Source organism: Amblyraja radiata, chromosome 23 (assembly GCF_010909765.2).
Source record: "Amblyraja radiata isolate CabotCenter1 chromosome 23, sAmbRad1.1.pri, whole genome shotgun sequence".
NCBI lineage: Eukaryota > Metazoa > Chordata > Chondrichthyes > Rajiformes > Rajidae > Amblyraja > Amblyraja radiata.
Window position 1 is genome coordinate 2,495,480 of NC_045978.1, and position 13,142 is coordinate 2,508,621.

Sequence of the window (13,142 nt, forward strand, 5' to 3'; positions counted from 1 at the left end):
GATAACGGATTTCATTTCACAAATGACATGAATGCACCAAATGCATTTTCACAACAATGCCACCATTAGCTTTACACTTCTCCACAATAGTATTGCATTTAAGTTGTAGTTTCCTGCATTTGTGATGAGTTCTCAGCCCGTGTCTCGAACATTCTTACTGAATCAGTAATCACTATAGATACGAGTCCTACTGCAAGTTGGGTTCCATTAGGATCATTGATCTCGAACAACATACTCACCTCCCAATGGACAGAGTAAGTAAACAGCACATCATTTTCTTTGTTGGGGTCAATTTCTTGGGGAAGTGAGCCGGCTGCCTCAGGCAGGATACAATTTCCCTTTTCATCCATTTTTAGATCTAAAAATATGACAATTCAGTTCAATTTTACAATTCAGCATCAATGAGATAATACCCCAAATCAAAATAAGTAATGAGGCGAATATTTCACACACAAAACATTAACTGTGGAGACTGAATTTGTTACAATATGAAGAAAATGCCTAATTTCTTTAAAGGTAGACAAAAATGCTGGAGAAACTCAGCGGGTGAGGCAGCATCTATGGAGCGAAGGAAGTAGGCGACGTTTCGGGTCGAGACCCTTCTTCAGACTAAAGTTTTTTTGAAGTTTTTCTTCAAATTTGTTTGAAGTTTTTCTTAAAAGAGATAGAATGGAAACAGGTCCTTCAGCCCACCGAATCCACATCAACCATCGATCACCCATTCACACAAGTTATCCCGCTTTCTTATCCACTCTCTACACACTAGGAGCAATTTACAGAAGCCAATTAACCTATAAACCTGTATACAAGCTAGTTACAATGCACCTAAATGCTGAGAACGAGCATCTTAATATCATGCCTGCTTATAGATTGCTTTTCTTCTCCAGGATAGCTGCATATTTGAAAGATTTGCAAATCTTAGAAACATAGAATAATAGGTGCAGAAGTAGGCCAATGTCATTGACCTGGGGCAGCATGAAGGCGCAGCGGAATAGCTGCTGCCTTACAGCGCCAGAGACCTGGGTTCGAACCTGACTATGGGAGTTAGTACGTTCTCTCCGTGACCTGCGTGGGTTTTCTCTGAGATCTTCGGTTTCCTCCCACAATCCAAATTTTTCATGTTTGTAGGTTAAATGGCTTGGTATAAATGTAAATTGTCCCCAGTGCAGGATAGTGTTAATCTACGTAGATCGCTGGTCTGTGCGGACTTGGTGGGCTGAAGGTTCTTGGTTCTTGGTTTCTCCAAAATATTCCAAATGGAATTTAAACTGGAGGGCCTGTTTCCGCGCTGTATCTCTAAACTAAACAAAAGCGAAACCCTGTCTCTCTAACCATGGAAGCTGCCTGACCTGATGCACATTTTCAGGTCACTTATTACTGATTATTCCCACAGTATCAATATCTGGCTCCATACAAACCACTTTTTAAATACCTAGTTACCAATACACAAAGTAATAGTTAGAGGACCCAACCTCATCAGAAGTCCAGCGACATTTACATTGGTACACGGTGCCTCAGGAAGGCCGTCAGCATCCAGAAAGACTCCTCACACCCTTGTAACGGACTGTTCGAACTACTTCCCTCCGGCAGACGTTACAAGGCCTTCTACGCCCAAACCTCCAGACTCAGAAACAGCTTTATTCCCAGAGCTATAGCAGCTCTGAACCGGCCCTGCTGAGTGCCCCCCACCCCCCCTGGACTGCCTCCCTCGGATGGTCACGTCGCACAGTTTATTTATTTATTTATTTTATTATTTTTACATCGGTTGGAAGCTGCATACTAAATCTCGTTGCACTGATGTGCAATGACAATAAAAGATATTATTATTAAGAATGATCAACATGAGCAAATCCACATAACAATGGGATTTAAAGTTCGATAATATTGTTTGTCACACGACAGTATATTGAAAATAGAATGCAGCTAACCAAGCAACAGAAACGGCCGATATGGCTAACTGTAAAATAACATCCAACAAGATTTTTTTCTGAAGATAAGACACAAAAAGATGGTGGTCTAAATTCCTGGAGAAACTTAGCGGGTGAGGCAGCATCTATGGAGCAAAGGAAATAGGTGACGTTTTGGGTCGAGATCCTTCTTTAAGCAGGTTTACTGCTAATTAATATCTACAAATCACGAGAATTTGAATCGTGCAGATTTCAGCATTTTTTTTTGTCGCTGTCTGTCTATGGATTTTGCCACTGCTACACGCCAAATCATATTCAAAAGATATTTACTTACCTTCATATTTAACACTTTGTGGTACGACCTCAAAGCGAACAACTCTATAGGTCGGTTCCTGGTCTATTTCTATTTCTTCTTTGTGATAATAGACAATGAAAGAGAGATGGTTGTGGAGGTAGAACTGAAAAATAAATCAGCATTGAAGCAAACAGGTTATGTGCTTGATGTAAAACAAACACATCCACCACACACTGCATTCACCTGTACTAAACAATCACTATTTATTGTAGAGCTTTTCTTGTTTTCATCATCCAGGGCAAAGCAACTAAAGTGGTTCACTGAGGATTGCTATTTAGTCTCCTCCCAGTTGCCCCTCATTGGAAGTGTTAGTTATTTAGTCTCCTCCCAGTTGCCCCTCATTGGAAGTGTTAGTTGTACCTTATTGTTGTCAATGAATCCCAGCCTGTAACCATGTTCAAACTGCACTTCCTTTTCTTTCTTTTTGTCATTGTCTTCAGAATTTGGGTAAAATTCTAATCGCGTTGCAACAGGCAAGTTATCTGCAATCCTGTAAGCAGGCAAGTATAATTCATGCATTGAGAAAGGGAATGCATCGAGCATTAGTTCAACATATCAGACAATGTATAGTCTTAGTTGTCAGATGTGATAAAACAGCAGAAAAGTCTAACTTTGCCCCTTATTCCCCTAACCGCTAACCTGTGCCTCCAGTTCGCATTACTAATAATCCTGTTTTCAAAATATCTCCTAGTTTAAGTAAAGCAGATAATTTGAGATTATAGAGAAAAAGTATAATTTATAAATTGGAAAAAAAAGGCTTCTTGCTATTGAAGACATCCAATTCTGATTTTTACCACAATTGTTATGTCAGCTCGTGTATAGATAACAGTTAAATTGAAGAAAATTCTTAATAGGTAATAAATCTCCTCAGACAGCAATAGTACAGGCCTGAAGATTTCAAGTTTGATTTCGATTGTGCCGAACATGTACACGAACATATGCGCACAGGCCTAAAGGAAGAGTCCCCGTTCAGACGCTGCACAGTAGAACAACAAACCACCAACACAGATTCTAATACACATGTCAAGGTTCATTCATGAAACTACAGCATTAACATAAATCGTTTTAAATATATAGATTGCACAGGATCAATATACAGTAAGAATAAAAACAGTTTCACGTACAAGTGAATATAATATTCTTCCTGAATCCTTTCTACGACCAGTTTACTGTCAGCTATTTTGAACTTGACAGGTTTGTTTGGCTTGCCACAGAGCACTTCACATTTCTTTTCAACGTTCATGTGCATGTCATAGGGCGTGTTCACAATCCGATCACCCCTCAACACCTCACCTGTTCAGTAAGAAACGCAACAACAATTACTTCTTTGAGATTCCACGTAATGTTTTTAAATATTTAACATTGCTGATGACAGTGGACGCGAATAAACCAGTAAAACTATTATTTCAGCGTTGCTAAGGTAGTATACCACTATATTTGGGACGACAGATGGCACAATGGGCTAAGTGTTTGGCTGGCGACCGAAAGGTAGCCGGTTCGAATCCCGCTTGGAGTGCATACTGTCGTTGTGTCCTTGGGCAAGACACTTCACCCACCTTTGCCTGTGTGTGAATGTGTGTGAGTGATTGGTGGTGGTCGGAGGGGCCGTTGGCGCAGAATGGCAGCCACGCTTCCGTCAATCTGCCCCAGGGCAGCTGTGGCTACAGAAGTAGCTTACCACCACCGAGTGTGACTGAGGAGTGAATGAATAATGCGATGTAAAGCGCCTTGAGTATTAGAAAGGCGCTATATAAATCCCATCCATTATTATTATTATTATTATTCATGTTTATAACATGAAGTGGTACCGACCTTCTATACCTTTCACCACAGTATTTAATAGCCAAAGCCTATCAGAATTAAAATCAAAAACACTTTTTTATTGATTAAGTAGTCAATGAATATTTCGCTGATGATTCCAATCATGAATAAGGCCATTTTTTCCCGAGGGCTATTTAAACAATAAATAGCGGGCATTATCATTATAAAATTTTACTAAAATAAAAAAAAATAAAACACTTTTTCCAAGGACATCTAGCACTAACAGAACAGAGAAATGTCATCTGGGCCAGATAACTAACTCCAATGCCAGATCAAAAACCACTTTGGAGGAGATCAAACTATTAAATTAATAACTTCATTGGATTTAAGAAAGAACTGCAGATGCTGGGAAATCGAAGGTACACAAAAATGCTGGAGAAACTCAGCGGGTGCAGCAGCATCGACCCGAAACGTTGCCTATTTCCTTTGGGTTTCGGCCCAAAACGTTGCCTATTTCCTTCGCTCCATAGATGCTGCTGCACCCGCTGAGTTTCTCCAGCATTTTTGTGTAACTTCATTGGATTAATTCGTCGTATGTTGCAAAACATACTTGGCGGATCTGATTCTGATTAATAGTATTATTACATTGATAAAAATACACTTATTCATGATGATGGTACAATTAAATGAGTACTTTATTTTCAACTGAAATTATGAAATGCATTAAATGCACACGAGGATGAGGCAGCAAATGTAATTTTCTAAAATAGTTTTGCTTGATTGTGCTGCATTTAACACACTGGCCACTTCTTTGACCCACTGGTGGAAAGAATGGCAGGCCAATTTATGTAATAAAGCAATGAATAGATAATAAACTCACCAAGATTTTCTGCTTTGTATTCAATTTTGTCCGGCCGACAGAAGGGAAGGGAATAATATTCGTATGGGAGCTGCGTCCGGGAGCTCGTCAGCTTCACAGCCTGAGGTTCACACAGGAAAGGTTCAAGGTTTATTATTAAACCACTCGCATGATTATACGATGACTTATTCTGGTGAAACCAATCCCACCCTCTGGACTCAATGATTAATAAGGCAATGCGGAACATAGTTGAAGAAAAGTGCAGACTTTTGATGCAGATAACAGCAAACGGTCACCTGATCCTCAATGTCAATATCCCAGCAGCTTGTGGAATCAATCTCCATTGATACATCTTGATTAAAGATGATTTAACCTTTTTTCCATTCTCTCTCATTCTCTCTCTCCCCCTCTCTCCCCCTCTCATTCTCTCCCCCCTCTTTCTCCCCACCTTCTCTCCCCTCTCTCCACCGCGCCACCCTGTAACACTGCACAGTGGACATCTCCATCTCTCTGTGCAAGTACATCAAAAGTAAAACCTCGTTAAAGATTCTGAATCATCGCCATTAGAAATAGGGATGGCGATTACATTAGTGAGACATCCAGAATAGGCCCATTCTTAGTCACGTGTGTGACCAAAAATATGAAAAATTGTGGAATACATCTCTTCTAATTCTGAAAGCATTACAGGTATATTGTTTTGTACTGTGTATATGAGTCTTTTTTTTTTTTAATAGTTTATCAAGTGAAATATTAATGTTATGCTGACAATGCTTGTTTAGGGTCAGGGGTCAAACACGACGGGTCACGTGTGTGACCTCACAGGGAAGCATTTTTTTCATAACTCAGTTTTATCTTCCATAAACTCTGGCGAATTTTAAAAAGCTAGAATGTTCATATCTTTAGCAGACACGCATTATAGTTGTGTAGGTGGGGAAATAGCGATGAATAAGATTAATCTCTTGCAAGATTTTTTTAATGTATTACTTGATGTGATGCCATTTGGTAACGTGTGTGACATTTGGGTTCACTTTCCAAAGAATGGCCCAATACATGTTCCTGCTCTCTGTAAGAACACGTTTTGCAGCAACTAAGTCTACAAAGGAAAACTCCCAGCACTAGATCCCAACTGTTTCAAAACCGTTTGTTAGCGAGAATTCCAATATTCGCAAATATTCTACAATTCAATTTATTTATTTCATAAAGCCTCGATTAAAGTATTTCAAACAGTCATGCCACACCTAAAAAATGCTTGAAGATTGCATCTCAACTACAGGAGGCCAAGGTACGTCAGTGTTCAGACGTCACATTTTCTGCAGACTTTCCCGTCTATGTAAACTTCAAGGCTGCCCAGAGCCACGTGAATGAAGACAATGTATTGCACACCCCAGAGATGAAGTTCTTAATAATTTAAACGTCAACAAACATTCTACCTACCTAGCACAAATTCAAAGCAGAAATATGTTTTTATTTTATTTTAAATTTTTTAATTTTAATTTTTATTTATTAGAAGCAAATGTACAAAAATAGAACCAACGGCATATAAAATAATACAGTTATTATACAGCTTCAATTTTAACTTTTAGCTATAGTCGGAAGAAAAGAAAGGAGAGAAAGCAAGAAAGAGATAAAGTGAAATGTGCAAAGATTTAACCCCTAGGCTACCAAAGTGGTGTGGCCAAAGAGTGAATAAATGAAAGAAAGAAGAGAGGAATAGAAAAAATAAGAAAAATAAAAGGACAAAAAGAGAAAGAAAGAAAAAAGTGGTGATATGCCTGCCTCACATCCCTCGCCAGAAATATGTTGAGAAGAAAATCAAATAATCATATGCACACTTGTACTGAGCTCTTAACACGGATCATAGAGATCGACCAACAATAGCCACATCTTTAAAAGTGAATAATACCGAATGATATAACAGGTATTTACCTTAATTTCCACAGGATGATTTTGATGAAAGTCAATTGGTGCAACACCCGGTACATAAAACGTAGATGAAGTGTGCAGTTCTAAGAGAAGCACCAATGGCCAGATTGACATTGCCTAAAACAAAAGAATTAAAGCTGGATTAATATCTATCTACTCTACTAAACAATTATTTTCAACAGGTAGACAAAAGTACTGGAGAAACTCAGTGGGTGCAGCAGCATCTATGGAGCGAAGGAAATAGGCAACGTTTCGGGTCGAAACCCAAAGGGTTTCGGCCCGAAACGTTGCCTAGTTCCCATTGCCTATTTCCTTCGCTCCATAGATGCAGCTGCACCCGCTGAGTTTCTCCAGCACTTTTGTCTACCTTTGATTTTCCAGCATCTGCAGTTCCTTCTTAAACAAATTATTTCCAACATGTTTGCCAGTATAAATCAATATTTTGATAAACATTTAATAATGTAAAAACAAGTGGTGCATTGGTTAGTGATCAAATACAGAGTGGGTACAGTGGTTAGCACTGTGGCTTCACAGCTCGAGAGACCCAGGCTCGTTCCTGATCGAGCCTCTGGAGTTTGCATGTTCTCCCTGCTATAGTTTTCTTCCACATGCCAAAAGATATGCCGGTTGTTAGGTTAATTGTAAATTGCCTCTAGAGTAGCGTCATGGAAGTTGGGATGTGGAAGCATGGGTTGGTGGATGGGGATGTGAGATGAATGATGGGCTTCATGTATATACGTGTTTGAAGGTCAACGTGTACGGTGTTTAGGTTTGTTTTAATTGAGTTTATTGTTATGCAGCATTGTGTGCTGTGCGTTTCAGCGTTGCAAGATTTTCACTCTCGTTTCCTTCAGTCTCCCCATCACAAACATTCTCTCACTTAAGTACCACGATGCATATTTCCCCCCATTTCCAGTTGAGCTTGCAGGTGGAAATGCAGAAAGGTATAGGTATATGGATATGGACAGGTATAGGTATATTGAACAGGTGTATGGATAGGAATGGCTTGGAGAGATTCAGGCCAAATGCAGGTAAATGGGGCAAGCTTGGATAGGCACCTTAGTTGCATGGAAGAGTCGAGCCAAAGTGCAGTATAACTTTAACCCTTAAAACGCTGGAACTGCAATAAAACTTTTGTATGGCACACTTGAAATACATCAACAATTGATCTGCAGTTAGTCCAGCAAGAAATAAGAAGTAAACGTCATTCCCTTATTGCAGGAATAATAAATACTTAAAGAATACAAAATCAAAAACCTGAATGCACCCGACACATGTAATGCTATGGGACCAATTAGAAATGACAGGCGGAAGAGATCTATTCTCAAAGCTCACTGATGATCTCTAGTGGCATAAATCCGGTGGTGCAACATAGAACACCATCTCCAAAACTTCCAACTGAGTTATAATTTTACAATTACATAGAACAATACAGCACAGGAACAGGCACATTACGTCAGTGCCAATTTAAACTGCACATGGTCTATGCACCTCCATTCACTGTCAATATAAACACATTAATGTTTAATGTTCAAGAAGGAACTGCAGATGCTGGAAAATCGAATGTAGACAAAAATGCTGGAGAAACTCAGCGGGTGAGGCAGCATCTATGGAGCGAAGGAAATAGGCAATGTTTCGGGCCAAAACCCTTCTTCAGACTGATGTGAGGGTGGGGGGGGGGGGGGGGGCAGGACGAAGAAACGAAAAGGTGGAGCCAGTGGGCTGAGGGAGAGCTGAGAAGGGGAGGATTAAGAACATTCAGGAAAACACTGAACATTTCAACTCTGTACGTAGGGATTGAATGCAAACTAGGCAACTTCCACTGAGCAGCAATCCATCCTACAATCGACACTACAATAGTCCGTATCGGAAATTAAAAACAGCAGGGGTGCTCTAAGATTGAATCAAGAGACAAAACTGGTACAAAACTAAGCTAATTTTACTGCCTGACCACATACAAGCTGAAAATATTAATAATATGACAAATGTCCTACAAAAAAATGAAATAGGATGCTCAAGAACACAGGCTAAAAGCTAGAGCTGAATTTCATGCACAAAGCTATCACCTTACATTACATATACTTTACGTACACATTTCGATCTGAAGCAAAGAAGTCGATGCATTAAATCACAGAAGGTACACAAAAATGCTGGAGAAACTCAGCGGGTGCAGCAGCATCTATGGAGCGAAGGAAATAGGCAACGTTTTGGACCAAAACGTTGCCTATCTCCTTCACTCCATAGATGCTGCTGCACCCGCTGAGTTTCTCCAGCATGTTCGTGTACCTTCTGTGATTTAATGCATCTGCAGTTCTTTCTTAAATATTTAATCCAGATCAGCTTTGGACACAACATCCTTCAAGTCTCACACATTTCAGGATGACAGATTGAAATAACATGGTCTATACAACAGTTGGGATAATGTTGATTCACTGGAAGGCACCCAAGACACAGACACAGATATAAATAGTTTCAATTGAAGGCTGATTACAAGATGTTCCTCTCAATTCAAAGCTACACAATGCAATTTGAGTGAAATATTCTCTCCACTGAGATATGATTACAACTTTTTGCAACTCAAACCAATTCCAAGTAAAACATGTTTGGAGATATTAAACCAAAATTATTATTCATGTCATACAAAATTATTTAAATAATTCACTACAGTTTACAAATCACTTTATCCATTTACACTATTCACAAATATTGTTTCCTTTAATTATTATTTAATTATTATATATTATTATTATTATTAAATTTTATTTCAGACTCAAGGTCCAGACAAGAGACATTACATAAAATACATTGCATATAAAAACACCATAAAATACATATAAAAGCTTAGTATATTACTTATAAGAGCATCATAAATTATATACAAAAAACACATGATTTAAAATCCAGAATAAAAAGAGAAATCAGTGTCCTACAACGAGTCTCCACAACTAGTGCTAAACCATATGTTTGATCAGACCACGATAAGTACATTTTCAGAGTCATTAATCCTGCAGATGAATTTATACACATGATTTCTTAGGATAGCTTCTAAAGTACTGACTCCTTGCAGCCACAAACATTTCACTAACACTACACCATCTAGGTTTCCTTAGCAGTGTTCTCATGTCATTATTATGCCACCTTTAGTCTCTGTAAACTTGTCTTTCCGTAGTTTGACCACAGTTGTGAAGTATAGAGTGGTGTGCAATATGCTCTAAACAAAGACATCTTCACCACATCTGTACACGCACCAAACTTACACGAGAGAATATTTGCCTGAACATACAGCATACGTCGTTGCCTATAAATATCCTCGTCATCCGTTATTTGTTCTGTAATAAAATGTCCAAGATATTTTACCTTATTACAGACACTAAGATTGTCAAACAATTTAAAATCAGGACATTTTGGACATTTATCCTCATTGATTCTACAGATCATAACAGCACTCTTACCAGCATTATAATTGATATCATGTTCCACACCACAGAGAACATATAGTAAGGAGCTGCTGGAGACCAGCGCTAGATGGACTAAAGACCACAGAATCATGTGCATAGATAATATGGTTCAGTAAAATATTACCAATCATGCACCCGGTATTACAGGCTTTCAATTGCCTGGACAGATCATCAATATAAAGATTAAAAAGGACTGGGGACAAAATTCCTCCTTGTCTAACACCATTGCTAACCCCAAATGGGGCTGAGACCCTATTGCCCCATTTTACTTGCATAGTCTGGTGGGCATACCAGTAAGCCAGGATTCTCACAATGTATTTAGGCACCCCTCTTTGACTCAATTTAACAAACAACTTTCTATGTATCCCGTCCTAATTAAACAAAATGGCACTAATAATTGGTCATATTTCAAATGTACTTAAATCAAGAAATGAAATACAGAAATATAATGACATCTCATTTTACGCAGTCAAAATTACTTTTTGCAACAAAAAAAATCATACTCTGCTCTCAGATCAGCACTGAACATCTGATAACTCTCCAAAAGAATAAGTTACCTGGAGAACTTGAATATTTATAGACCCGTGTGTTTCAGAATCAAACAGCATTTTCCATTAAACCCATTTTATTCCCCTCTCAACAATAGAAACCCTAACACAGAACAAAACGGAATAGTAGTCAGGTATAGTATTGACAAGGAAGCATTTCAAGTTTGGCTACAAAAATCAAAAATATTCCATTCTGATTTGTCGAAGGATTCAATTATGTGAATAATGTAAATGATTTGGTTAGACGGCAAATTATGTCATCAGATCATATTATTGAATTCCTTGCAATAGGAAAGTACAAATGGCCAATCAATAGATACATAGAATATAAAAACTACAAAGAACTGGTCTGGTGAATTTATCGGAAGGATGCAATAACAATCGAGAATGTCAAAGAAAAAGACAGAAATGGATCCTGGAATGACCACAGTTAGATTAGAGGGGCTGCTAGTACTGACTGCACAGTAGACTTGGTAGATATGTACAAATGGGATGCAGGTACAATGGTGTCTTTGGATGGAGTGGGTACTGGGAGATTTTTTCTTGTTAGTGGAAAGATCACAGACTAGACATCACAGGTACCACACACAGGGACATGAGAAAAAAATCTTTTTTTTTTAAAGAAAGATTTATGTGGTTGGAATTTGGACGCACCGCTCACATGAGGCTGGTTTCACTGTGGCCTTCAAATGAAAGTCGGATAAATACACAGAGCAGGAAACTTTACAAGAATGCAGAGAAATGGCTGGTAGGCGATACAGAGCCAGCACAGGCATGTTGGATGCAGTACCTGAGGCACAGAAGGAAACACGACATGCCCATAATGAGTATTGTTGGTAACGACTATAGGGCCTGTCCCACTTGGGCGCCATTTGCGCGACATGATGTATACGTCATGACACATGATGCACGCGTCGTGATGCGTGCATGGTGAGTGGTGAGGTAGGCAGGGTCGCGCGCGGCGCCCCAGGATTTTGGGATTTACAAAATCTTTGCGTGCCACATGCGTGACGCGCAAATGACGCCCAAGTGGGTCACGCCCTTTTTTGTAGGCACAAACAAGGGGGCAGATTTGTGGAAAAAGGTAAATAATCAGCAATTAAAATTAGAAAATAGACAACAGACAATAGGTGCAGGAGTAGGCCATTCGGCCCTTCGAGCCAGCACCGCCATTCAATGTGATCATGGCTTATCATCCCCAATCAGTACCCCGTTCCTGCCTTCTCCCCATATCCCCTGACTCCGCTATCTTTTAAGAGCTCTACCTAGCTCTCCCTTGAAAGTATCCAGAGAACCTGCCTCCACCGCCCTCTAAGGCAGAGAATTCCACAGACTCACAACTCTCTGAGAAAAATGTTTCTTCGTCTCCTTTCTAAATGACTTGCCCCTTATTCTTAAACTGTGGCCCCTGGTTCAACGAATTCAACAATATTAAAATCTTAAACTAATTAAGAATTGGGCAAGAACTCAAATGGTTCTGCAGGGAATGAGGATACAGATCATGTGCAGGCAGATGAGATTAGTTTATCTTGATATTGTGTTCGGCATTGATATTGTGGGCTTAACGATACGATGAAACTTTATTCATCCCCGGAGAGAAATTGGTCTGCTGACAATCATCATGCAACAAGCTACACGAAAACTTGAAATTAAAATTAAATTAAAAGTGAGAAAAAAAAAGAAAAAGACATAAGGGCATGTTCCTGTGCGATAAGTGTTCTGTACACTATAAAATGGATATTGAAACAATGGATGAAACAGATGAAGGGTCTCGACCGGAAACGTCACCTATTCCTTTTCTCCAGAGATGCTGTCTGACCCGCTGAGTTACTCCAGCTTTTTGTGTCTATCTTCGGTTTAAACCAGCATCTGCAGTTTCATCCTACAGAAGAAATGTTGACCCTGGAGACTGTAGATGCTGGCACCTTGAGCAAAAAACAAGGGTCCCGACCCATATCCCTCCAAGGTGCTGCATGACCCATTGAGTTCCTCCAGCAGTTTGTATTTCTACAGAAGAAATGTTAGCAGGATTAAGAACGCACCATGGCAACTACACTTACCCCCCTGCAGGACCTATACACTAGGAGGTGCAGATCCAAAGCCAGCAAGATATTGAAGGACCCCTACCACCCCAACAACGGACTGTTCCAGTTCCAGCTGCTACGGTCAGGCAAGGGCCTCCGCTGTCACGCTGCGAAAACAGAGAGGATGAGACGGAGTTTCTTCCCACAGGCCGTCAGGACTTTAAACTCTGATCTCACCAGGGACCAATTTACTGTTGTGTCTTTTTAAAAATGTAAATACTGGTTCTGTTCTGTAGTTTTGCATAAT

At 39.5% G+C, this 13,142-nt stretch overlaps 1 protein-coding gene across 1 annotated transcript in view; it reads right to left on the bottom strand.

The window, feature by feature from the left end:
* The window catches only part of tm9sf4 (transmembrane 9 superfamily member 4), a 53,309-nt gene that overhangs the window by 29,913 nt on the left and 10,254 nt on the right, over window positions 1–13,142 (bottom strand). Inside the window, exons 2-7 of the mRNA XM_033041336.1 lie at window positions 6,809–6,922; window positions 4,904–5,003; window positions 3,387–3,555; window positions 2,623–2,752; window positions 2,242–2,365; window positions 240–358 (exon numbers count right to left, since the gene is read on the bottom strand). Of these exons, the coding sequence (XP_032897227.1) occupies window positions 240–358; window positions 2,242–2,365; window positions 2,623–2,752; window positions 3,387–3,555; window positions 4,904–5,003; window positions 6,809–6,922 (756 nt within the window). The remainder of the gene's footprint in view (window positions 1–239; window positions 359–2,241; window positions 2,366–2,622; window positions 2,753–3,386; window positions 3,556–4,903; window positions 5,004–6,808; window positions 6,923–13,142) is intronic.